Below are 26805 nucleotides of genomic sequence, written 5' to 3' on the forward strand. Positions count from 1 at the left end.
AGTAGCAGCGAAACATGGAGAGCGTGTGTGTGATGGGTGCTAGAGTGTATGTGTTTGTCAGAGAAGAGTGCAGCAGCTTTAAGCTTAAGCTTTAGATTGAAGGAGAGTGTGTCTCTCAGTTATAAAGGAAGAGCATGCTGCAAACACCTACAGTGTTCTAGTCAGCACATGCCAATGGCACACACTGGCTACGATGCCCTGCCTACAGCTGCAGCGAGGGCTTTGAACCTCATGGTTAGCAAATACAGCAGGAATCAAGCAGATAATGAAACCCGATACACCCCCCCCCCCCATACCCTGCTCCAGCAACAGCCAAGGCCTGCTTCTCCTCACACAAGAGATGCACTATTGAGAGACTTTCTCTCTCACTCTTTCGCTCCCCTTCATTCTTTTATTTCTCCTTGGTCCTCGTTCTGCCAGTCGGCAAGGCGAGATGCCAACCGCTCCCCAAAGCCGGGCAGAGTGCCCTCACCCTTTATGCAAATGCTTCACCACAAGCCCAACTCACACATTCATTCTGTGCCCCCCACCATCTCCTACTCCTCCATTCCTTCATTTATTTCTTTCACCTCTTACTCTGCAGTCCTTTTTTCTCTCTCTTACATCTTTTCTCTTTCCTCTCCCCTATATTGGTGTTGCACTCCCTTCATCTTCCATCCACTTTCTTCTGCTTCACCCTATCATCGTTTACCAATTGCATATGCTCTTTCCGTCTCAATTGGTATCCACCTTCAAGCATCTCCCACTGCACTCCCCTCTGTCATCGCACTGTGAAACTCCCTCTCCCTTTCTTTTTCCTGCTGCCTCTCTCTCACACAGCTTGACTCACCCGGACTCAAACTCCTCGACCTGTGCCAGACAGGCAAGTGCAGAAACTCCCTTTACCCTCTCTCCCTCCTCTCCCTCTTTTTTGCTTTCACTCTTACTAACTCACACACACAGTCACTCATGCTGCAACCCACGCCCTGGTATACTTCCCTTAAAGGGAAAGATTCTCCTTTTATAAATTATAATTCATTCGCGGCAGTTTGTCAAACCATTATGTCATCTGTTTAGGATTATCTGTATAATTTGAACGAAGTGAGCTGGCACATTTTTCCTGTGAATTTATTGCCTTCTTTTGTGTGGTTGATTGTTTCCTCAATTGTTGAACATGTCATTAGTGAAGAGCGGAAACACTTAGCTTCAAGAAAGAAATAAGTCAGTCATGTTTATATACTTCAACAACAACAATTTATTTTGAAAAGTACAGTAGAATTCATTAAGTCCTAAATTAACAATGAGAGAAATAAATACTTGTGACACACTATGAAAATCAGTTGGCTTTTCCTTGTTCCTGGGAAGCTGATGTTTTGGTCATCATTAAGCCATTAAGAATGATTGAGTGAAAAAAATTGGGGTAAGAAATACTTTTAATTTTTTTTATGAAGAATTTAGAATTAATTCTCTCTTTTGTCAATTAAAATAATAAATAACTGTGTGCTGAATTGTCATCTGTGACTATCTAAAATAAATTCAAATACGTAAAAGCAAGTTATTCCTAAGGAAAAAGACAAAACTCAGCCTGGTGATCCCAAATCATCATTTGCATTTGGAACATTACAAATGTTTGCGGCATGCTACTTCTCAGATGGGAAACCAACCCTATTACATTACTATCCTATTTCTGCATCAGTAAGCTCTCTATGAGGAACACTGAAGCTTGCAGATTTCATTCTGCTTATCATGTGAGCTGGAGTTCTGCCTGTGCTGGGTTGGCACACAGAGGGTTAAATGGTGCTCGCTCCCCGTGACATGATACGAGATGGGCCTTTGCCTGTGCACTCTGCCTTGTCCGTGTTGAGTTGGTAGAGTTAGGGGTTAAGGGTGGGTGGCTTCCTATGCAACTCTGATCCCATTAAGGTTAAGAGGTGTCTGTTGCAAGTGGCTTCCTGAGAGCTGGGTCTTAATCTTTGCAATGCTTGACAGAGTTTAGGTTAAAGGGAGGCGTCTCCTAATACAGTGAGAAATTATGACCGGCTCTGATCTGGCAGTGTGATGGTTAAAGGTCACTCTGCCCATTTTGAGTGGCATTCCCTGTAGGGCAAGCACCATGCCAGGCCGGAAGAAACAGACGACACACACAAAAACATGCAAGGCAAGGAACAAAGAGCCTTCACAACCACACACATACACATGAATACACAAAGACACGTGCACACAAATACCCAGCAAGTAAATCATTTCGAAACTTTTATGCTCTCATACCAGTATTTCCTTTTTTCTTTTTTTTTAAAGGATCTTTCCAACAAAGTCTGAGGAGGACAGACAAACACACGATGTAGACGGGCGCCTCTGGGTAAGCGTGAGTGCAGTTATCTCCTCAATGACCACATTCGCTGACTTCCCGAGCCTAAACTACCACTCTTCACCAACCTCAGGAGCACCACAGCACCACAGCATCAGAGGCAGACAGCCATAAGTACATGTGCTCTGAGGGGACATAAAATGGAGGAAACCCACCTCGATAAAAAAAGGCAGTGCAGAAGCATGGAAGGCAGGAAAGAGCAGCACAGACCAAAAGGTGCTTAAAAATACTTGTAGAAACAGGTTTATACCAATTTTGCAACTGTATTTAATTTAAAATAAAACTGGAAAATGTGAAAATGTTTAAATAAAAAGCAGTTCCTCAACTCATTTACACACAACAGGAATTTGTTAATGTTTTTTATTTGTAATTATACAACCAAAAGAACTAAGTATGCTGCTAATACTATACTATATGGCAATGAGTGACGACACCTTAACAGCTTGGATCCAGTATATTTATAGAAAGAATTTGGTACTGGCCCTTGACATCCCTCACAATCATGCTGAAGGATGGAATGACATATAAGTCAAATACTGTATACATGCAACTAAACGTTCCCTTACGGGCCTCACTTCGAAATGATCCAGACCCCACCCCCCTTTTTTTCTCATTTAGTCAGTATTATGCTCAGATTTACTGTTGTCTCATTGGGGGAAAAAAACTGAAATAAATATTTGCCAAGTTATTTTGCAGCAAATAGTACAGTGTTTATCAACTCTCAGTGAAACTGGTCCTGTATGAAATACCAGTCAGTCTCCATTTATAAACATGTGATTGTATGAAAAGATAGTATCACAGAAAAGTGAGCCAGAAGGAAAGAGCTGGACTGAAAGCAGCAAGAGCTGCCACGTCAGATGCTGCTGAGGCTTCTTGGCTGTCAGGACTGAAATGCACACACACTCGTGCACACTGTGTAGACACACGAATGCAGAATGGATTACACACCCATAGATCCACATATCCTCACAAATGCATAAACACAGACTGATACTCATGCACACATGCACGCACAAAGAAGGGTTTGCCTTTGCAGCAGTGTTTAGGGAGTTGGAGTCATCAGCCAAGCCTGACACCCCTGCTCGCTGTAGCCATCACTGCTGTTTGTCTGTCTGTGAGTCACCGTGCACGGGGCCGCTCCACCAACAACACACTCAGGCTCCAATAATAAAATCTGAAAATCCTTCAGTCCAGTTCACTAGTCGCGAGAGAGGCCTGTTCTGTGTCTGATCGTCTGATCTGCTGGATCGATAATTATAATTTGGTCACATATTGAAATAAGTTATTTTCACCAATATTTATACACACATACATACAAAATATATTGACATGAACATTTGCATGCCACAGTATTTAAATTCTGGACGTACACATAGGAGATCTTGTGGAAATTCAAGCTCTCTAGGTGCCCCCCCCGCCCCGACAAAAAAAAAAAAAAAAAAAAAAAGTCTGACGGAAAATAGGATTTGGCCTCATCTTTATTTAGGCTTGCTTTCCAATGCCTGGATAAATTGCATTATTGAAAACAACAACGCCATTGTTTCAGCAAATTTTAGTGGAGCTTTCAGCTTGATATATTTTCAGAGTGAAATCAAAATGGGAACAATGTTTTCTCCAATCTTAAGGCAGAGATTTGATGCTCCCGATAGCACTTGGCACCGTTTGCCTCCTCTAAGTACTATAATATGGTTATGATACATTACCATTCCTTCACATCACCAGAGAAACCCAATATGTGTATATCAAGGATTTTAGTCAGTGGAAGAGCTGAAAAGAGGCAGAGAGAGCCAGAGGAATGGGGAGAGGAGAAAAAGGGGGGGAGGTTGTGGGGTCCAGGAGATGGAGTCAGGTAAAGGATTAGCATTGAGAGTCGATAGGGAGTAAAAAGTTACCTCACGAGCAGCATTCCAACAGACAAAGCCTGGCAAATGGTGAAACTGTTTAAGATACCCTGCACTGTTCTCAGGAGACGCATGCAGGGAGTTAGCAAAGTGGCTTTTAAGCTCACCAAATCCTACATATCCCAGATAAGACTGTGGGTCTTCCTAAGGGAACGAAAGAGAGGAGTAGTGGAGGGGCTGGAAAGAATGAGGTAAAATGGAGGGAGAGACAGTTGAAGTAAAGGATGTAATGAGAGAGTATATGGTGGAGCTGAGGGAGTTGGGAGAAAAACAGACAGCGATAAACAAAAGCAAAAGACTGGTTGACTTAGAGAGAGAGACAAATTGTAGTGAGGGCATATTTTTTCAGATGACAGCACATGTGAGCTCTGGTGTTGGTTGACCCTGTCTCAAATGAACCCAGTGACACTGAGCAGCCCTGCCTGCCTGTCCAGCAGGATTTTATCACCTGAGTGAAAGGCGGCTTGAACACACACAAGCCAGAGTCATCAATCTCTGCTCTGCTCGGCCACAGAAAGAACCTGTGCAAGCTTTTAATTCAATGTTTTTATTATTGTTTGAGCTGAAAAGTCATAATGCAGAGGTTCAGGAAACCTTCGCTCGATACACTCATGGATGTGTATATTCCGAATATTTTTGCGTGTGAACACATATTCAAACCTGTCAGGTTTCTGCTTTCTTAGACTCGCCTGTAAAGCTGGCTGTAATTTCATCAAAATCATTTTGCCATTTCGTGTTTTTTTACATACACTGTTGATACCACAATGCACGCATGTGCTTTAAAAGACAGGAGACAGGTGCACACACACAGGCCAGTAAACAGAGAGTCAACAAGCAAGGGTCAGTTTTTAATCATCCCTATGTTGTTTATTTAGCGGTGGTCAGGTTTTCACTCATAAACCTCCCAAACTCCATTGCAAAATTCCTCCTTTTAGACCCCAGAGAGAACATTCAAACAGTATTAATTCCTGTTGCTGGGAAAAGGGACGGCCTTTTCCCGGAGCAATCCATAACATCTGAATATAAAAATAAATACGAAGAGCGGGCGCACTCTTAAACCCAATGTGAGGAGGGAAAAAACCTGCCGGGAAAGTTTGACGGCAGTGTATGTTTTTCCTCTGTTTCAGTGTCTGGAACAGTATTTATTTCTGAGCCATCACTCTAACTATGCTGCAGCTCAACACCACCTTTTCTCTTTACATCCATCCTGCTATCTTTTTTTTTTTTTTAATCATATCTTTACTGAGCCTCGCTATTCTATCTCTCTATCCTCTTCTCAATATTTACCCTCGCTCTCTTCATCTCTCACTCTCTCTGCTGGACACCCCTGTGCCAGTTAACTCACCACAAGCCAGAGGGAGGACCGCAAGAATGCTTAAATCAGCATAATTAGGCCTGTGTGTACTTTAAACACACACGTTTCCCCCGAGCCTGGACCCCTGCCACCCGTACACCACTGTGTATGCAGCCACGGCCCGTCTCTTTGAGTCAATAAACACAAACATATCAGCAGTCAGCCTCACATGCATTCTCACAGCGTACGCACACACATGCATATGCAGTGCACAAGGTGAAAAATGATGCTGTATTCCTCTCCCACCTCATCCGCTAAAAGCTACCTCCCTCATACAGCTGTCACACCGCGAGCCCAAACCACTACCATCACCACGCTAACACAGTTTGACTCTCTACACTGTATAGCTTTAGGGGGAGGGAAGTAAATGAGTTTAATATGGGTGGCTTTGTGCTCTAAAGTTGCAAGTTCTTCGAAAAATTTCCATAAGCAAGCCAGTAAAAATTAAGCACAAGCATTCACTAAAACAATGGCCTGGATCTCAACTGTGTTTGTGGTTTTGTCCCACACACATCTGTATGTGTTTTAGGGTGCAGTGGTGCATTAACAAACAACTGCCTCCCAGCGAATCCAGGGTGCATATGGGGATTATCAGTAGTCATTACAGACCATTTAATAATAATCACCAACATCAAAAACGAATCAGCCCAAGCATGAGATATTTGGATGGCCAATATCACTGGCTGAGTGGATCATACTACTGAAGATGGGAACTGATTAGATGCTTTCTGGCATTTGATTTCATTTCAATTATCACAGAGGGACCCAACTGATCGTAAGCAGCAGCTTGTTATTGTTTTTATCTGCCTTCTTTGTGGGGCAAAGTGCTGCTCAGTGTGTATCACTTTGTGAGATAAGACCCATAACAGAGATGACACCTTTGAAATTAAAAGATGAAAACACTCCAAAGAAAAGTTTGTAAGTCAGTGAAAACGGTCTAGTCTAAAGGCATCCAATAAAAACATGACACTCCCTCAGGAGCTCAAACACTCTCAGCTGCCAAAGCAGCTTCAGGTGCAGATGGACACCGCGCTTGCACGAACACAGACCCAAACACATCGAAACCCGATCTTGTGAATCTGTGAATAAGAAGGAGACTGCTGAACATGAAAGGCCTGGTAGCTGCTCAGCCTGCGGCCTTATACATTCATTACTGTTGTAAAATAGAGAACAAGTAACTCCAGTGGACGAGATGAATTTTGCCACAGATTATGGAGGTACAGTGGCATAAAAATTGAGTCATTAAAGAAAAACTTTGTAAGCTTGATTTCCATTTCTGTCATCCTCCTCAAAAAAATACATTTTCTCTGGCCTTGGCTCCCTTTGCTTTTGGGTTAATGCTCCAGAAAGTGACCAGAACACTATCCCTGGTCTGCTTTTGGCAGCAGCATTTGATCAAAATGGTGCGATATGTTTATGATATTAGGGTGCGCTCAGCCACTTCATTAGAAGAGGCGTGAGCATACTTCGTGTGTGTGTTTGTGTGTCTGTCTATCTAGTTCTCTCTTACACACAAACAAAGACATGAACGCACTCATTTCTCTGTTTGTGTGCTCACACAGCTGTGGATCTTGTGAAGGGTTCAACCAAGGTAAAGATATGGTATATTACGCAAGGGCTTATAGATTTTTCCACCCCTGGCAGGCTGCCAGTGCTCTCAATGGGAGAGAGAGAGTGAGTGAGTGAGAGAGAGAGAGAGCGAGAGGATCAGAGAGCAGCACACTTTGTTCCATAAAGTCTGACTCACTAACTGGATTCATGGGCTGCCTCGCTGGAACTACAGGCCTCTATGACCAGTAGTTGGACTGAGGAAATACAGCTGAACAGAACTGTGTGCGTATGTGTGCGCGTATGTGCAAACTAATAATAAAAGGAGTAAAGATTGTTGGTGAGTGGTGATTGGAAGATTGTTACTGTACTTGCATCAAGTATCAGATATATTTGTTAGGTCTGCTGGATATTTCAGCTTCTGCTCCCTCAGGCAATGTGGACTGCTGCTGCGCCACATTGGTTTGTCTCGGCCACACACACACACACACACACACAGTGCAGGCAAAAAATAAACGACCTTAGGTAGTCATTCAACACAGCAGGATGTCATGGCTATGCAGTCTGACCTATGTATTTCCATCAAGTACAATTCAAAACTACAATAATTCTGGACATGAGTTAAAGTTTTACATGCAGTACAGCTGCTCAGTTTTTGCTTAACTCTTTTCCTTTTACTTCTAAAATGTCATTACTTATCTTTCTTTTCTTTTTTTCTTTTTTTTGCTTTGTGGTTCTAGGGGCATGCAAACTTATTTGACAAAACAAAACAATCATCAGACTCTAATGTTGTTCTGTGAATTTGCACAAATAAATGCGTTTCACATGAACAACAAAAACTCTAATGTGCATGCATGACAGACATTTCAGTGGAGACTACTTCCAAAATGAGTCTTGGAAGAGTCACTGAGAACAGTCCAATCTGTTTTGAATCAGACGCTCGCCTGTCAGAATGATCAATCCGAATGTTGTCTTGATTTACTTACCGAGTACGTGACATACATATGTTAATGAAACTTGCGTTTCTCATATCAGTTTTGTCCATATTCTCCTTTTTGGATTAAGAAGGCAGACAAACTGTTCTCACACAAGGCAGAGAAATGCATTCCCTGAGCTGATTTGGTCTAGATCTTGCGCACCAAGATTTTCCCGACTCTTTTAATTGGGCTCTTGATGCTCGACATAGGGTGTACTTCCTCTAATTAGCTATATCTATAGCGTATGGGAGAGTGTATGAATGCATGCATGTGTAAAATCCTCTTTTGAGCAACTCCAAACTAACTAAGAGCTTTAATTTCACGCTACGCTGCATTGTCCCATTCAGTGGGGTTACCACCACAAAAAAAGGCTCTGAGAAAATCAAAAAGAACGAAAAACACACCAAGGGGTGATGGAGGAAGGAGTGTGGTGGGGGGTGGAGGAGAAGGACAGAGTGAGAAGCAACGAGAGGGGGAGGCAAACAACAACAACAACAACAACAACAACAACAAGTGACACTCATCCTTAAACAATACAGATCTCTCCCTAACCGTTACTTCTCTTTTAAGGGGAGCTAATTGAGTAGGCGTAGGGGGTGGAGGAAGAGGAGCAGGATGACAGTGAGGGGGAGTCTGTCTTGGGGCAGCTGCCAAAGGAAAGCGTTATATCTCATCTCTCTGGGTTCTTCATGTTTCCACTGTCTGATCGTTTCATCACTTGCTGGCAAAGTAAAGTCTTTTCACTTGAATTGACTGTGAACTGCTGTTGCACCTTTGATTCTCCAACATATAATACCAGTGTTGCGCAGGGAGGATATGCAATTATCAGTCAATCACACGTTTATGTTAAGCACCTTATCCTCATCCCCTGCCAAAAATAAAATTAGATGGAGTAGTGAGCAAAAGCCTTGCAGGATAATTGAGTGTAGTTAGTTTGGGAGATTTTACTCTCATGAGGACGATCTTCCCAGTATCAGCACACTTGAGTGATTTCGACCCGGCTGCTCTTTCTGCCACACGTCTATCTATCTGTCCACAACATGTGTGAGTGCTCTGTCTGATTTCAGATCCATGTGCCCCTGCCTGTGTTCGCATTTACATGTGTGTGTGTTGTATGGTTTGGTAAACCCACAATATCACAGACGAACATGAGAGCGCTATAGGGGTTGCCTCCTTCGGCTGGCCACAGATCAGCCTAAACCTAATCCACACTAGGAGGCAGAAGAGAATGGGGGAGGCTACATGAATTCACATGGACACACACACAGGCCCATCCATCCAGGGAACAGCCACCTATTACCCTGTTGTGCCAATTGCCTTAGTTAAGCATGTAAAATCCATTTTCTATGGGCGGTCAGGAAGACTGCACAGATAAGGGATGAGCAGAGCAACACAGCACCTCACCTCACACAGATTCACACCATTTTTTTATTATGTGCATATATTTAAATCCTGACATGATGCACGACATGTGATTTCAAATATTTTATCCAAACATCAACTCTTATGTATTTTAAAGACTTCAAATCAACACATCCCTCACACAAACTGAGTCATTTTTTTTTTTCTTTCTGTGTAATCACAATTTATTCAGACAGTGTTGAACTGACATGGACATGTTCCATTTCCCACTTTCCTGCACTCTTTCCACTGTCCCATCGCTCTGTCCCTGCCTACCAGTTCCCACTCTGGGCCAGGCAGTGTAAGGTGGACCTGGTCTGCCTCCAGCAGAAAGGATGAATAAGTAAAAGGAACACAATGTACCCCTGGGTTCTGCCTGCAACCCACTGCCTGCCTGCCGTCCTGGCACAGTTGGCAGACCACTTTCACCCTGCCTACCGTCCACTAGAGCAAACCTTTTCTCTGCTGCCTGTGCTGTGCCTACCAACTAACTCAGTGTGAGCAGGATTACTGTGCGTGTCTGTATGTATGTGCGCGCGCGGTACGAAGTGACACTCGCAAGGCTTTCGTATGTTACCAGATCATGCAGGTCCACCTCAGCTTACACGCGAAACTTGGCCATCGCTGTCCAGTTCCGGTGAAACCAGAACCGAAGGCTGACGTAAGAGAGCCATCAGCCCAAAGTGGGGAGCAAGTAAAAAACACACATACACACACATTTGTAAAGAATCAATACTGATGGTGAAAAAGTATAAACTGAAACAGATTTGGTGCTCGAGAAAGATGTGTTTCGTTTAGAAGATATTTGAGACAGTAGGTCTTAATCAAACTTACTGTGTGGCCTCACCACAATTCTACCACAGACTTTGTGCTTGTCTATACGCACTAACCCATAAAGATGGTTATGTGGAGATGATAAGTGTCTTTATCTTCATCACCAAAGACACTGGCTGTAGTTTTTTTTTTTTTTTTATGTTGATGTGGCTATATGGCAAGGCTAAAGCATGTATAGCTTTCACTGCATGCTTTCAAGTGCTTAGCCAATCTGCACGCTTGAGTGAGTTTCAAGGACTCATTTGATCTCCAAATCTAAAAACACCTTAGAAGTGCAAATAATCGAGCGGATGAGTGAGAATCAAGCTAAGCAAAACGTTTTAAGGTTTGTTTTTGTTTTTTGGTTTTTTTTTTCCTGTTGCTGTTGTTATTTTTGTCTTGTTTTTTTGTTGTTGTTGTTGATGTTTGCTTGTTTTTTGTTGTGTTTTTTTTTTTTGTGTGCGTGAAATAGTTAAACAATCACAAGCAGCTGCGTGTTAAACATCTCAGTAGAGCTTTGAAAGCTGGCAGTGTTTGTGAGACACGCTGTATAGACTATTAGCAGCCCACGTCTCATTTGGATAAACGGGATTTAACTGGAGTCTGAAATAATTGATTTCAAAACGCAGCACATAAAAGTTTTAATTAACGACGTCTCCATGACCTTCAAAGCATTAAAACTTTATGCAAATGCATTTCGGTCACATGCATTTGAAATAATGCCACGTTGCCTGTGCGCACACTCCCACACACACACATTTAAAGAAGGCCCGATGTTGCTTGCCTAATGTATGAACATCACTGGCTGATCGGGTCCATCAGCAGGCCATTCCAGCAAAGCTTTTATCATCATTAATAAAACATTGCAGACTGTTTACACCAGTTTCGCGTGTTTTCTGTGATTTGTGAATTATTTACACGGCTAAGATCTCTAAGATCAGTCTTAAAGGAGTCACAGGATGACAATTACAGGAGGCCTGTGGCTACACGAGGCAGTGTAATCCACCTATGTGTGCATGGGTGTGGGCACACAAAAATTAAATCAAATAAAAATAAAAAACAAAGCACAACACTAAACAATTCCTCCTTTCACAGCATCCAACCACAGAGTATTAAAACAAACTATTAAATCCAATTAAAGACGGATGTTGAAGTGGAGCTTTTAATTACGAGTGTTTAAACTGAAACACGTCACTCGACGTCCGCAAACAAGATGCGTGGGCATTTTTCAAGTCAGTTTTTCACCGGCGTTATCTTAATGTCCCTTAAACACAAACACGCGCGCTCTCGGGGAGATGTTAGAGAGCACAAACAAATGAGCTGCGCTGGATGTCCATCAGTAGGAGCCGGAGACGCACCGACAGCAGCCAGAGCAGATCAATATGGATCGCGCATATGGAGAGCAAGCGGCCACGCGGCGCTCGTGCGAGAGGATCTGCTGCCAATTAATTTTAATTAACGGAAAGAAAGAGGAAACTCGATGCGGACCTCTGCCTCATAGCACCAGGCTTGGAAGAGCATCTGTACTAAATATGCAGAAAAGCCGTTGGAACTTATTTTACGCAGCAAATCAAATGGACTATTGATTAGAAAATATCTCCCTCACTGTCTCTGGCCCTCCCGCGGCAGGAAGGTCCAGAGAAATGAGAGAGACGGAGGAAAACTAAGAGACGCCAGTGACTCTCGCGGAATTTTTTACAACCGTGTGCGACTTGTAGCTTTTGTTGCTCCAGGTTATAATAAAGGACCCAGTAGTAATACTAGCGATAAAGGCAAAAAGCATGTGGCCAGTTCCCCTCTGTGTCTCTAACTAAATAGAGAGAGAGAGAGAGAGAGAGCGAAAGAACACAGAGAGGTCTGCTCAGAAGGCCTGAAATAACACTGGGAGGAATCCTGCATGTTTTCCACGGAGCTCGTCAAATGAAGACTGTTCTGTTAAAGGAAAGGAATGAGAACACTCTCTCTGCTACATCACATGTGATGCGTGGCTCTAATGTGATCCCATATATATTATGGCAATCATATAGGCTAAGTATTATGTGGTATTACAGCAACGCTAAACAGAGAGGACCGTGAGGCCTTGACCTCTGCAAATGTCATCCTTCAGGTCAAACGCCTACCAAGTTATTATACAAAAGTGACTACAAGTTGTGAACGCACGCGTTGAAAAATGACATCCTGATGAGCAGCTCCACTCCTTCTACTACAACTCCTGTCAAACTCCTGTCAAGTTCTGGCCTTTAGTGTGGAAAATAAAAAAAAAAAAAAAAAAATGTCCACACATACTGATGTCTATCGGTCACACCGTAGTGCGTTTAAAAAGGGGACCAAGATCCGAAGCAGCTGAGTGACTTGTAGTCCGGTGTGCGGTGTGATGAGCCGAGCGGCACAGAGAAAAACGGACGGACCGACGCTCAAGCTGCACCTCTCCACTGTTAACTCCGCAGTGGCTGCACAAATGTCTATAGAAACAAGGACAACTTCAATTCAATATATTGCATATATTGCACATTGATACATTATCAAAGAAAGCTGAAAAATAAAAAGGGCCGTTTACAGATTAACCTTTGCTGCTAAGAGGAGTACTGTAAAACTACCTGCGTTGAAACAAGGCTTATTCAACACACATAGAAATTATATTTACGGGCTGGGGGGAAAAAAAGGCAGCACTTTGATACGTATCAGAGCTTAAATGTTAACTTGACTCATCATCTTGACTGTGTAGACAGCGATCGATAAAAGACGATATCTGTTTTCTAAAAATATAAATAGGCTGTGATGCAAGTCAGAATATAGCGAAAGATTGTGTTCACGAGCTGATGAAGCACATATTTATGGACCTTTTAAGTATTGTGGCTAAAAAGCGTGTGGCCCGAAAGGTCAAAGCCGAGCCTATATTTTAGCATTTCATTTCAAACATGGGATCTGAATATTTAAAGTGGGTACCTTATTCAAACAATTTAATTTATTATATTTATTTTACACAAATAAAGCAGAAAGTAAAACTTGTTCACCTCTAACTGAACCATTTATTCAAAGGCCTTAATTGTACGCATCTGATCAAGTGAGATTATTATTATTATTATTATTATTATTATTATTACCCGACTAAAGGCTCGTTATCTTCTACTCATGTCTCTGTGAAAAGGGATTTAGTAGCTCTGTCGCTTTAAAGGTCAACTGTATTTTGCAATTAATCAAATTGCAACCACGCAGCTCGGACACACGCCCACCATCCCCCTTTTTTTTCACCTCCAGGAGGCCTAAAAATAAATAAACATATAAAGGAATAAAAAACCTTTGCTTTTATTTCCAACCGAGGTAGCCGATAACAATCGGAACGGGGGCTGGCGGTGAGTGTGCCATAGGTGACCCCGCAGGCCCCCGGCACCGACCGCGGCTGCAGACCGGCAGACAGCCGCCAGTCGGGATCCCTCCTCCATCTGAAAACATGAAGTGTCCCACAACTTAAACAGCCGGGACACAAGTCGACATGTGCTTTATTATATTTGCCGACAAAGCTGAGTATCGCCTCGGGGTGACTGTAATTAGTCGCCAACCGTCAGGGAACAGAGCCCTCCTTCCCCTTCCTCCAACCTCTGTTTTATATAAAATAGATTTGGGAGAAGCGCCATTTTCTCTCCACACCATGCGCAATGAGACGCGCAAGAAAAGCCCGTTGGAGGAGTGCCATTAAAAAGAAAGAAGGAGAGAGAGAGAGAGAGGGAGGGAGGTTAAACACTATCGGGTTGGTGGTGGTGGTGTTGGAGGGGCGGTTGGGAGGGGGGGAGGAGGTGGAGGGGGAGGGGGGGCAGAGCTGAAAAAAAAAGGTCCTTAAAACGCAACAAATGACAAGCAGCAGCAGCGCGACACACAACACAACACTGTAACCACATACAGTAGAAACAAACCGGAGGCGCATTACAACCGGAAAAAAAAAAGAGGCAAGCGAAGAGGAACAAGAAAATGGCGAAATGACTTTTTTTTTTTTCATACCTGTGTCAAGCAGTAAGGAGAGTACATGGCTGTGTCTAGAGATGAAAATTGGAGTTGTTGATATTAAAGTTGGATGGAGGTTCGCTGCGGTGCCGCATTGCAAAGCCGCTGTGGCTCAGTCCAGGCTGTAACCCCGCCTCACTCACAGTGAAAGCTCCGACACAACTTTACAGCAAAGTTTTTGCAGCTCTCCCTCCCTCCCTCCCTCCCTCCCTCTTATTCTGTAACTCTCTCTCTCTCTCTCTCCCTCTCTCTCCCCCTCTCTCTCGATCTCTCTCTCTCTCTCTATCACTTCCTTGCCGTTTCTCTCAGATCGACACAAACTTAAATATATATTTCAAACGATCTTTTGCTTTGGAGATGTTTAAAGGATCGCTGCTTTGCTAAAACAGCAGACAAGAATCGCTGGAGCGACAGTTGCTGCAGTATCGCGGCTTGTGGTGGTGGTGCTCAGTGGTGAGGTCATCCACCTCATCCTATACAAAGTTAGAATATGTGTGTGTGTGTGTGTGTGTTTCTTATTGGGTTTTTACACTTATTATGTCATGAACCATTTTTTAATCTCAGTGTATGGAATCAGTATAATAATCCATCTTGAGATGTTGATGTTTGAGTATGTTTGTATCTTTCAAGCGCATGCAGTATATTTTTGACTTCACAGTAGAAGCTCTGCCAATGAATACAGAGAAACTGAAAAGGACTGAGGGGGCAGATGGGCAGATTTCCTCAAAAATGATCTTTTCTCAACTTTCATATCCTTGGTTTATTTTGCCTATAAGCAAAAATAAAGAAGCAAGCCAGAGTGGGACCAAAATAGAAACACAGGATTGAAATTTACTACTCAGATTTTGCTGTGGTGTTCTGTCAGAGACTCTGCCGGAAAGTAACACACACACACACACACACACACACACACACACACACACACACACACATACAATAAACTAACTCAAGTGTCTTTAAGTGGAGGGGGCCCGAAGCCCTAATTTGACTCTCTGTTAATGTAATTCAAAAGTGAGCCATCCACAAAGTATCCGATGCACCTGAAACGTAAACTCAAATTTGTGTTGAATTCAGTTTACAGTGTCATGCCTGGATTCGCAGCTCGACTCTGTCAGCTCCCCTTTGGCTGAGGACACTCAGTGCTCAGTTAGTTTTGGGACAATCTGAAAGTTATTTAAAAAAAAAACAAACAAACAAACAAAAAAAGAAAAATCTACAAAATATTTACAACAGAGGAGAAGAGCATTCACACAGTCTCAAATTTTCTGAGGACCCCTGTGATTGCCTTTTGGGGAATTAAACAAATCCAACGTTATCACAAGTTGTAAATGTACTGTGTTTAAGACCATAATTGATTAACCTGTGATAGCTTTTAGATTTCTGTGTGTCTGCTTTTTAACCAGGTCATATTCTAGTATACTTCATACATATATGGAAACAAAAGATACCTGAACTTGGGCGAAGTGGTCTAAACCAGTCTCATTGTGAGTCCTATTGTATGGAAGCAATACATTCTGTTTCTAATCAGGCTTGGCTTTATCCCCGCCCGCTGCCTGCTCCTCAGCCTAATCAAACTCATATATGCAGGCAGAGTGCCTGCAATTATACATAAGTCCCTGCCTTGTGTGTGTGAGTGTGTGTCTGCAAGAGCCTTGGGAAAGGGTTTGCAAGCGTGTGTACAATTTTGTGTGTGCATATGTCAGAGAGTGTGTGTTTGCATCTAACAAAATGTGTGTGTGTGTGTTTGTGTGTGTGTGTGTGCAAGGGTGCGGTTTCGGGGGTTGAAGTCACCCCGGCGCTTGAATGCCAAGTTTTTCAGGGGGATATGAAGCTGCGCAGCTTTACGAGACCTCAGCCTATGTTGGATACTTAGACACTCACACCACAGACACACATGTAGATAATGTGCAGGGTGCACACACACACACACACACACACACACACACACACACACACACACACACACACACATATACATATACATACAAAACCCCAAATGTTTTGTGGTCAAAGATACACTGGCACAAGAAACCAAAAAAAGAATTAGATTGAAAGAAAGAAGGAGCACACTAAATAAAAGTGAAAGAAAGTGAAGCATATTGAGGTGTAGTCTGTCCCTTTCCCAAAATCTCTCCTCTTTCCAAACCACACCCCACCACGGCACAGGCCCAAACCCCACAGCCTTTGTGTGCTCCCTCATTTTCCTTCTTTCTCTTTTTGTCTGCCCCTTTTTCTATTTCTCACTGCTTCTTTTTACTGACCTTTTTTCTGCTTTTCCATCTTATAATCTTCTGTTGTCCTTATTTTCTTTCTCCTGTCTTAATCGCGGACACTGTGCCTTTCATCTTTACTGGTTTTTCTTTGTCTCTGGCTTTAGTCTGGCCTGAGACGTCCATCTCAGTATTCAACACTGGCTCTTGGCTGTAACAAACAAACTATAGCAACCACAGGGGTTACAAAATACAGACGCGCAGGTTTTCTTTCCAAAATCCTTTTTTCTCATTGAACAGTCTGGTCTGACCATCACCTATGAACGCCCCTCAAGTGCGCAGGGACCTGGTGGTTTCTGAGTCTATGTTTGCCATTATAAAACACATGAGAAAACCATATGGTGTGTCTAAAGTTAGCATGTTGTGGTCTTCCATTGACACACAGCTCTACCCATATACTTGCTGTTTACCATCGCCTGTGGCTAGGCCATTAAATATTGAAAGTGATGTAGCATACTGACACTGCCATTAGCATGCTAAATGTGTGAGACAGGTGGCTGAAGCTGCTTTTCAAAAGGCTAGAAATATGTGAATGGAGCGTGTGTGTAACTGTACCATTTACTACACCGTACAGTGTAAATATTGTTTGAGTAAGCTGTTTATGTGTGCTCTGGGAGGGAGCATGCCAGTCAAATGTATACAGGCATATGCAGTCAAAAAGAAATGGCTGACTGGCCGTTATGGCTAACAAGCATATCATACACAGTGTGGATCCCAGAGAGTCTATGGATCTGTTTGCAATCTGAGTGTGTGCAGAGCAATGTGTTACGCCTGCTGCTTTCTATGTGTTTACTGTGAGCAATAGCTGCTCATACGTTTTCCTTCGACTGGTATGGATTACTGTGTCTCTACTGTGTTTGTCTTCAACAGGAGAAAACGTATAGATTTATTTTTCTATAGTCTGATGTCATCACTCCCTAATTCAAGACTTAAATGTAGCTGGTCACACTTCGGCAGACATTTTACAGGCAGTTCAACAGTGATCTATAAAGTCAGCCTGGAAATTAGGTGAAAATCACTAAATGCCATACACGTTACATACAAAAGGCATCCTGCAAAAAAATAAATAAATAAAAAAATCCATTTAATAGTGCTTTGGTAGCGTTTGTAAATTCTTTTGTTTTCTTTGTATCCGAAATTGAGCCAAACGTCTGACAAGTATAAACAATACCTTGTAAAAATACACGCCACAGAAAAGCTGAGAGTCGGAAATGCCATGTTTTTGCAGGGCACTTTTGCTACACATTAGCACACTTAGACAGATGGGTTCAGGACATCCAAAATGACGTGTGGGAGATTTCCTTTTTTTTGGGCGGGGGGAGTTGATTTAAATACATGAAACATAAAACCATGCTAACAACAAAGTCTCAACACTCAAAAATATGGATATGTTTCCTTGACACATTAGCCCTAGTACTTCTTCTTCCTAGCACTAATTGAAGATGTGAGGAATAAAGATAATATAGTGGTTAACATCCCCATGGTGAAGTGTGACCATGTAAAAATGATTCTGCGGCACGCTCTGCTGAGTCTTTTGTACTCTGAATGCCCTCCTCCTCTCAACTGCAGTAAATCTTTACAGAGGAAAAAAGAGATTATTCTTAATGAACCGGGTTTGTTTGTGTCCGGGGAATAAATCTGAAGATATAAACACAATCACAAGAACAGATATAGAGAGGTTGCAGTGCGTTTGTGTTTGTGTTTGTGTGTTTGTATATACCCTATATGTATCAGACACGAGGAAACATTCAGGCATCCCTGGGCCTCTAGCAGGATCGTCGTTTACCAGGTAGGTGTCAGTAGCCTAAAAAAACAGAGAGATGGATATTTAGTTAAAATGTGAACAGTGGTTTTATCATAGTATTTGCCACTCCTGTAAAAGCAGACTTCAGTCTTGTTTGTTACAAAGTCACCAACATTTTGCACATTTGTTCATTTAGCGGCAGCTTGAACCTGTTACGTTCTATAAGGTTCCAGTAAGAAGAATAAATGTGTGACGAACAGTGGGTTTTAAAACATTTTAATAAATTAATTTCTTTCATTATTTACAAAACACTTCTCTGTGTTTGTGTTTAAGCTACTCTTGTCCAAAGAAATAACACACGTTCTCTGCTTCTGGACAGACCTTTGTTAACCATCACCTCCTGATCAATCATTCATTTTCTTGCTTTTTAAAATGTACCGGTGCTGATTGAGGCAGACTTACAGTCCATATTTGTGCCATTTCACCACAGATACCACAGCGCCTGCTAACAACTCTTCCACTATACATCCCTAACCAGACTGTCTGTAAGTACCAGTGTGTACGCCTGTGCATGTGTGTAAGTGTGCATTCAGGGAGCTTCATTTGTATTCTAAGTCAAGCAAGCAGGCAGGCAGGCAGGCAGGCAGGGTTCTGGCAGGGCCTGGAGCTGTGAAATGGGCTCTCCTTGCAGTTCTGCTGTTGATTGGATCAACCTATCCCACTCTACTTAGCCAAGGGGAGCCCAAATCCCACAGCCGCTGTGCCGTTCTGTGAAATCCTATTTCATTTCACAACTTTAACGGATAAAAAACCATGCACACACGCTTGTGCCAGCCTGAGACCTCATTCCACATCTATTTAGCTGAACGGGAGCAGAAAAAGAAAACAGAGTATCTGGTTGTGTGGAATTATTTAAAAACTCATTCAGTCTCATTCTCTTTAAAATATAATCACCTGCATGTATATACATTTTCCACACCCATGTCCTCTCTGCCTTGCACACAAAAACACACAGTAACACACGAAAGCGCACGCACACACCAATGCACACGTGCATGCCACTTACGCAGACGCACAGACACAAACCCCATAATAAGAGCCAGACGTTGGCAGACCACACAGCCCTGAGTTGTGGTGAAAACAAAGGCTATTCATATCCTTCGCAATGAGAGGTCTGTACAGCTAACTCTCTTTCTCCCGCTCTCCCCCGTCTCTCCTCTTGGCTTTTTATTACAGATAATCTGCACTCGCAAAACCTTCCATTTTTCTGCAATTGTGCGATTTCTAATCATCTTTATTAGTCCATAAACATGTTCTTTTTATTTTTGGTTGCTTTTTATTGCCGAGGCCCTTGGCTCCTAAGAGGGCAACACAGTGCTCATTGTTGAATCTCAAGAAGAAGATGAAGCCAGGAACGGAGTGAGAGAGAGGCCTGCTGATAAGACAGCAAGGCATTGTGGGATTGGGGTAGCAGCGTTCCTCAGATGCAAACACACATTTACATGCTGACATACACACAACAAAATGCAAACACTCAAAGCCTGCCAGGCCACATGTGTCTGATAATGAGACGATGCATCTGATTGGCCACTGGTCAGAATAATGGCCAAGATCCACGGCACCTGTGTGGGGATCCGCACCAGGGTGAGTCTGCCGACTACCAGCAAGCAGACCAGAATGCATCAGGTGTGCTGGAGCCTCTGTGAGTGGCTGTGGCAAGGCAGAAACAGGGTCAGGTGCACGAGCAAGCCTCCTCTGATTGGTTGAGCTGGACCCAAAAAGCTGTGGGTGGGAATGAGCTATTTTCATTGGCTGTGGCTACCTCATTCTGCTGGTGAATGGGTGTTTGGCTGGACGGCACATGGACAACAGGTTCAACTGAAAGTGCATGAGATAACGTACTGCCTATCTGAGAGTATCTTTTCAAATGTAGCCCTTCATAGACAGAGAATCTCAATATCACTCACTCTCTAACTCTTTTTCAAAACAATGTAAAAGCAGGCAAACACACTCCCACACATAGAGAAAAAAGACCCTAACTGCACCCTGACAGAAGCTAATTTGCTCTCCTTTCATATTAGCCAGCCAGCAAATATGAATATAATGTCCTCTTTATGTTGTCAGCCACGGAAACAGAAACAGGTGTTGATGAACTGCAATCCCATTGTGCAACAGTGAATAACATGATGCTAATGAATAGGCTAAGCTCTGTACCTGCCACTGGGGAGGCCATGCTGACTCCCTTTGTAGTAAACCCCAAAAAAACTCAAGGCCCCGAAACACTCTCTCCTGCAGCAGTTTATGAATTATATATTGTACTGTATATATAGAACATATGCCCAGCCCATATGGCCAGCCCTGAGCAAAAAAATCTCAAAGCCCTTCTTAATTAACATTTTAGAGGGAAGATTCGGAGGCGGGAGATTGAGTCAGTGACCTATTTGGAGTCCATCATCGCCCAATGCAAATGTGTTAATTGAGACAGATTTTCCCATTCCGCAAATATGTGGAGTAGGGGATGTGATGGAGATTTGTTTTTTTTCTTTTTGTCTGAGCCATCTGATCTAAGGTAGGCTACAGACTCTGTTTTAAAACTGCCTCCTCTGCTTCCTCCACTGACAAAAGAAAACACACTTCTCTTTCACTTTTCCTTCACTATCTGACACAGTCTTATTTGGCTTGTTCCCTATCTGTCTCCCTCGCTCTCTCTGGGTATATCTGTTGACGACCATATGGCCAAATTCTTTGGAGGTGAGATCTCCAAAACCTGCTCACACACACATGCATGAGCACGCGTACGCACACACACACGCACGCATGCATGCACCCCTCCACAGAGCTTTGTGTATGAAAGGCCCCGATGGTGGAATTTATTCTCAGATGGCTCCATTTTAAAGCACATGAATGGCAACATATCAATGGTCCGCCTCTCTATCTTTCTGTCTCTCTGCGTCTCACATTAGCAGTTGCAAACAAACACACACACTTACACACTAATTCACCTCTTACAAAGAAAAACTTACAGCTCGCACACCTGGTGTATTGCTCTCTCGTGTTTGCGTAAGCCATTTATTCTGGCTGCAGCACAACCATCAACTGCATCCATTCCATATCACCACCATTGTGTCTTAACATGTTTTTATCGTCACGATTTGGTGGCGTAAAATAATGTTGCCAAGTTTAAGGCACAGGATGAAAATGGTGAGAGTGGGGAACGGGGTTTGGGGGGAGAGACAGGGAGAGAGTCCAGCCAACCTGCGTGAGATGGCAACCACTTCAAAGATGCAGGGCCGCACCGGCGATCTGTTCCACGGCGTGTGAGGGGTGTATGAAAGGCAGAAATGGCCGTCGTATGAGTCCCTGCCAAAGCTACCTCAGGGAAAAATGTTGAAAAATATGATTTTTTCACACAGCCGTCTCAGGGGGTGAAGTGAAAACGGAGAGAATAAGAAAGACGATGAGAAACTGAGGGGCTGCATTAAAAAAAGAAGGATAGATGGATGGCTGAGCAGAGTGGGGCTAATTATTTCACTCCACTTGTGGGTCCTGAAGGTTTTGTTGGGTCAGAAGTACAGCCAAGATGCAGTGCTGAAGATTGCATTTGGCTTAATTATGCAGTTGTGTTTAACACAATAGTAAACAGTGGCCCATGGTGTGAACAGTTTCTATTAAGCAGGCCTGACTGCAGGAGGCAGGAGGATAAAATCATTTCAGATGACTTCAGCGAAAAAACATAAAAATTTTCACAGAAGTAAGTATTGTGTGTGTGTGTGTGTGTGTGTGTTTGCGGTTTCATTTAAAATGGCTTGCAGTGTATGCAAATCAGCTGGGTGAGGCGAAACTCTGAGTGCCTTAATAATAGACGCAAGAAACTATCCCTGCCCTAACAATAGTCGCCTTGACCTAGTTCAATTAAAAAAAAAAAAAAAAAACAACAACAAAAAAATTTATAAAATGCATCCCAAGATCGTAACAGTTACCGTGAAACAAGTTTGAACAGAGTGCACACTGTGGCACACCCCAAGATGGGCTTGGCCAGGCACCTGATCTTGCATGACAGGCTCAGATATGGACCATGGCAGATCCGATAATACAATTGCAATAGTGACACTAACGTTTGCAAGCTGCAACATTTTGCTCCCACATTGTTTGCACCATACACAGCCTTCATACACTAGGTAATCCAATGGCACAGACACCTCTTTTCCTACATGCTTCCTTCCTTACGCCGGCATTTTTTTTTTTTTTTTTCTTCCAAGTGGCCAAACCACACTCAGTTTAGGCCCAGCCGCACTGGCTAAGTGCATTTAACAATGAGGTTTGTGCTGGTACAATCAGCTCTTTGTGTCACACAAGGACTGATCCATGGGGAGATTTTCTTGTGGTTATGGTTCTAATACGGCAGAGTTTACCACAAAGACCAGGAAGCATAGAGTTACATGACAAAATACACAAAAACACACACACACACACACACACACACACACACAGGATGACTCAATAAGGTGTCGTGTGGAGCCCATTTTAACTGTCTCTCCCACTTCCAGCTCAACTGAAATGATACTCTAAAAATTTATTTAATAAGATGGTAAGGTTCACGCCCACCTCCCCACTTGGCACCAATAATAGCCTTGGCTTTTATTTGACTGACGGGTTTTGTGGTTGGCAGGTTTTTCTCTGCAACAAACACAGTGCAACCAACTGTGAAATTATAGGCCCACTATCAAAACAAAGTGAGGATTGTAGTCTCTTTGCCAAAAATGAAACATTATTTAATGACATATTGGCCTTAAAAAGCATAGTCAGATAACTGAGCAGCCGATATCAGAAATCACTTTAGTTGCCCTTTGGCATCATGGACGACCTGAGGCCTGTCAGTGTTGGTGCAAAGGTGTGACTCAGTGCCTCATCTGTTGTTTTTTTTTTTTTTTTGGATGACCCTGTCATCCCTCCATCCCATAATAATGTAAAACACTGGAAAATGTGTAGGCGCGGTGATGTGCAGACATGTTGTACATCCGAGGGATAGAAATAAAGTCGTTCAAATGAAAACTTGACTTGTCAACAACGCTCTGAAAACCATTGCGTCAATAAAATTAAGAATCCAAAAGCACAAATTTGCTGATTGTTAGTGGCACTTCCCCTTCTTTCTGCTACTGAAATACAACCTCCTGAATAATATGGTCATGATGACATCAAATGAAAACACGTCCTCTGGTTATCTCGTGTAATCCTTATAGTAAATAAACAATGGCTTTCAATTACATACAATTTTTCAACTATTGCACATATTTTGCATCATTGCTTTGCTATTTGCTTTTTTTATTGTGTGATGTATAATGTTTTTATTGGCAAGACAATGCCAGAACCACACACTGCCATCTCAACATGACCTCCAGAAAGTCTGTAAGTCTATATCACAGTTTTTATTTGATTTTTAGGGTGAAGCATGTGGTGCGAGTCCTCACCTCACTAATCAGAGAGGACCTGAGGGGCTTTTTTTGAGTAACAGCATTATTATTCGCAGTGAAACTGTTTAATGGCAGAGGCTCCAGAAGCACTAGGAATGTTGTGTTATGAATAACATTTTATATTTCACTGCAGGACAGGCTCGATAATGCTGCGTAGTGTTGCAACAAAACTCCCTCTAATAACCTTAAAATATTCCAACAGGTTTTACAAAAACCAAAGCTCTGTGACTTGTGTCTCCTTAAAGAAACACAGGCCTCACAGACACAGTATTGCCGGCCTAAACCATCATTTGTAATGTAGGTCACGATTTCTACAGCAGAACACTTTCATTCAAAACTTTGAACAGCAGGATGACCGAGGTTGTTTGATTAAGAGAACTGAAAGGAGTCAATCGATCCATCCGATTTTTAAAAAAAGCGTTAAAAACCAAGGTGGAGGCTTCGGGTACAAAACATTTCATCATAAGGCGAGCAGATTCCTCCTTTGTGATTTTGCACATCAACATTAAATATTCGAAGGTGCTCACAGACGCCACGAGCACCCTCAGCATTTGTTCTGGGGGCACAAAGACAGTTTGTTTCGCATCACCTCTCCACCCCCTTTAGTCGCTATAAACTGTCATCAACTACGCAAATGAAGCACCCATTCAAAAAAAAAAAAAAAAATAAATAATAATAATAAAAATAAAATAAATAAATACAGCAGCCGCCTCAGACAGAAAGGAGTCAGAGTCGGTCGAAGGTGGAGGAGAGCAGCATTATCATCTTCATCATTACAATAATAAATGGCCCAAACTATCTCTGTATTCTGCCTCTTCACACCCCTGTTTGTTTTATGGTGTTTGATGTGAAGGTCAACCTGCACTGCGGGGCCACTTTTAAACGCTTCTGCAAATTACGCCTGCACATTGTTAACCCACCAGACAGGCTGCGTTGATTTCACGCGTTTACTCAAATTAATAATTTTGTCTTTGAGGGATGTTGAAGGCGGGAGAGAGAGCAGTAAAATAGAGTTGAGGAAAAATAAGCAAAAATGCAGAGCTATGTTAAAATACAGTGATGGGGGGAGGAATACACTCACTTTATCAAATGATTTTCTGGAATTTGGTAAATCGGGGAGTTTACATTGATCATAATCAGCAGATTTGGCTGGTGAGAAAGGTGTGTTATTGCCCTCTCTTTTTATAATTACTACTATAATTTTACACGCGCGCGCACGCGAGCGCGCACACACACGCTCACAGGTGTGTTGTATCGTCATTCACCCTGCGCAGCCAACTCTGCCAAAAAAAAACCCACTTAAATGAAACACCCTGCAGATCTTTTCAAATGAAAAGTACCAAACAGAAACAACTGCGGGGACGCAGTTAAACAACATGCATTGTTGAGTTTATTTTCGGACCTATAGACTTCACCCTATAGACCCAACAGAGGGCAACTATTGAGTTACACAGCACGTACCATTATAGCGTGGGGAGATCTGCCAACCCTCTCAATGCCCCATTTTCCTTTAAAAGTTCAGCTTCCAAAAAAGTGAGAGAGGGAGAGAGGGCTGAGGGAGGAAGACTTGGTCTCTGCGCTGTTGCCGGAAGCAAAAAAAAAGGACCTTTAAACAAGTCGGCCTTAGGCCCAGTTAGAAAAAAAAAACAGGCTCTTTCAAAAGTGGCTCCACTCTGCAACAGATAGAAGGAAAAGAGGACAGCAGCTCCGAACCTCCGTCTACGACTGTTTGGCCTCAGATGCGTCCATGTCCAGCGGCCACAAGTCAGAGAGACGTCTGCGTCAAAGTCCCGAGGTGCGTCCTTCAGCGGCCAAACTTGTCCAGCAGATTTTGGAGCCGCTAAAAAAAAAAACTACACGAAAATAACACGAATAACGCGGTAAAATGAATGGATGGCAGGGTTGATGCAAAGTAAGTTTTGTTTATGTTGTTTTTTTCCGTGTGCGGCGTTTGCAGTTAGGCAGCTTGTGTCTCCAAAACGTGTCCAAAAGCGGCTGTCTCCTGCGCCGCGCGTCCGATCTGTTTTACCCTTGTATCTCTCTCTCTCTCTTCTCTCCCGCTCCACACACACACACACACACACACACACAGACAGAGAGAGAGAGACACACATACACATACACACACACAGACGTGGAGTTGCACACAAACGGGGGGACACCCCGGGTCCCTCGCCGCCTCCTCCTCAAAGCTGACGAGATGAAAGAGCAGCTTGCGTTCAGTGCTCCTTCAGATCGCTGCAGCGGCTCGCCGGCAGCGGAATGCCTGCACAGCGACACGTCGGCGGTCCGAGCTGTCCGCTCCGTGCGCTCCGGCGACAGCGAGCCAGGCTGCGGCTCCCCTCTCCCCAAGATAAAATATCACACAGCAAACTGCTCACCTCAGCAGCGTGTGCCCCGTTTAATGCACAGACTGTGGAAATAATAGAGCGGAATTGGGGCAGTTGTTTGCGCTGAATGTGGGGGGGTGGGAGGTTGTGGGAGGTTGTGGGGTGGGGGGGCGACCTCTCTGCGGTGACCTGCTGAATTATTAGGTGAATTATTAATAAAGAGGAGCGGTCGGTGTGCAGGCTGTTGTGGAGAGAGCGGGGCGGCCAGGGGAGCAGCTGGGGCTTTGGGAGCATTAGGAGGACCGGGGGCTAAATCACGGATGGCGGGGATTAAGGGCTGCACTGGCTCCTACCTACCGCCTGCATGTACTGAAAGTTTGAGCGGCTCCGCTGCAGTCAGGGCACGGCTGGACTGCGTGCCCGGACTGAGAAGAGTCTCCTTTATTTGAATTTTTTTTAATTATTCTTATTTAAAATCTGCTGTAAAAAAAAATGGAGACTCCATGGGGAAACGGGCTCAGTTGGTCGCACAGTTGATTTCATTTATTTATTTAAATAAAAGAGTGATTGACAATTATTGACATTTGAGTTGGGACATATAAGGGCTGGAAGTCGTGAGGATTGTGGCTGCGAGGGCGAGAAAGTCCGTT

The 26805-nt window shown here is 43.2% G+C and overlaps 1 protein-coding gene across 8 annotated transcripts in view; it reads right to left on the reverse strand.

Annotated features, from left to right (window-relative positions):
- Positions 1 to 25864, reverse strand: part of LOC115043156 (nuclear factor 1 X-type-like) — a 106180-nt gene extending 80316 nt beyond the window's left edge. For 3 of the 8 annotated variants that reach the window (XM_029501394.1, XM_029501365.1, XM_029501427.1), the window contains exons 1-2: positions 25287 to 25864; positions 18331 to 18414 (exon numbers count right to left, since the gene is read on the reverse strand). In XM_029501394.1, coding sequence (XP_029357254.1) covers positions 18331 to 18414; positions 25287 to 25289 — 87 coding nt within the window. In that variant the 5' untranslated portion in view covers positions 25290 to 25864. Of the gene's footprint in view, positions 1 to 14337; positions 14485 to 18330; positions 18415 to 25286 lie in introns of those variants that run through there. The other 5 variants (XM_029501374.1, XM_029501411.1, XM_029501419.1 and 2 more) reach the window with 3 other exon arrangements.
- Positions 25865 to 26805: the final 941 nt, after the last annotated feature.

This window comes from Echeneis naucrates, chromosome 1 (assembly GCF_900963305.1).
Source record: "Echeneis naucrates chromosome 1, fEcheNa1.1, whole genome shotgun sequence".
Taxonomy (NCBI): Eukaryota; Metazoa; Chordata; class Actinopteri; order Carangiformes; family Echeneidae; genus Echeneis; species Echeneis naucrates.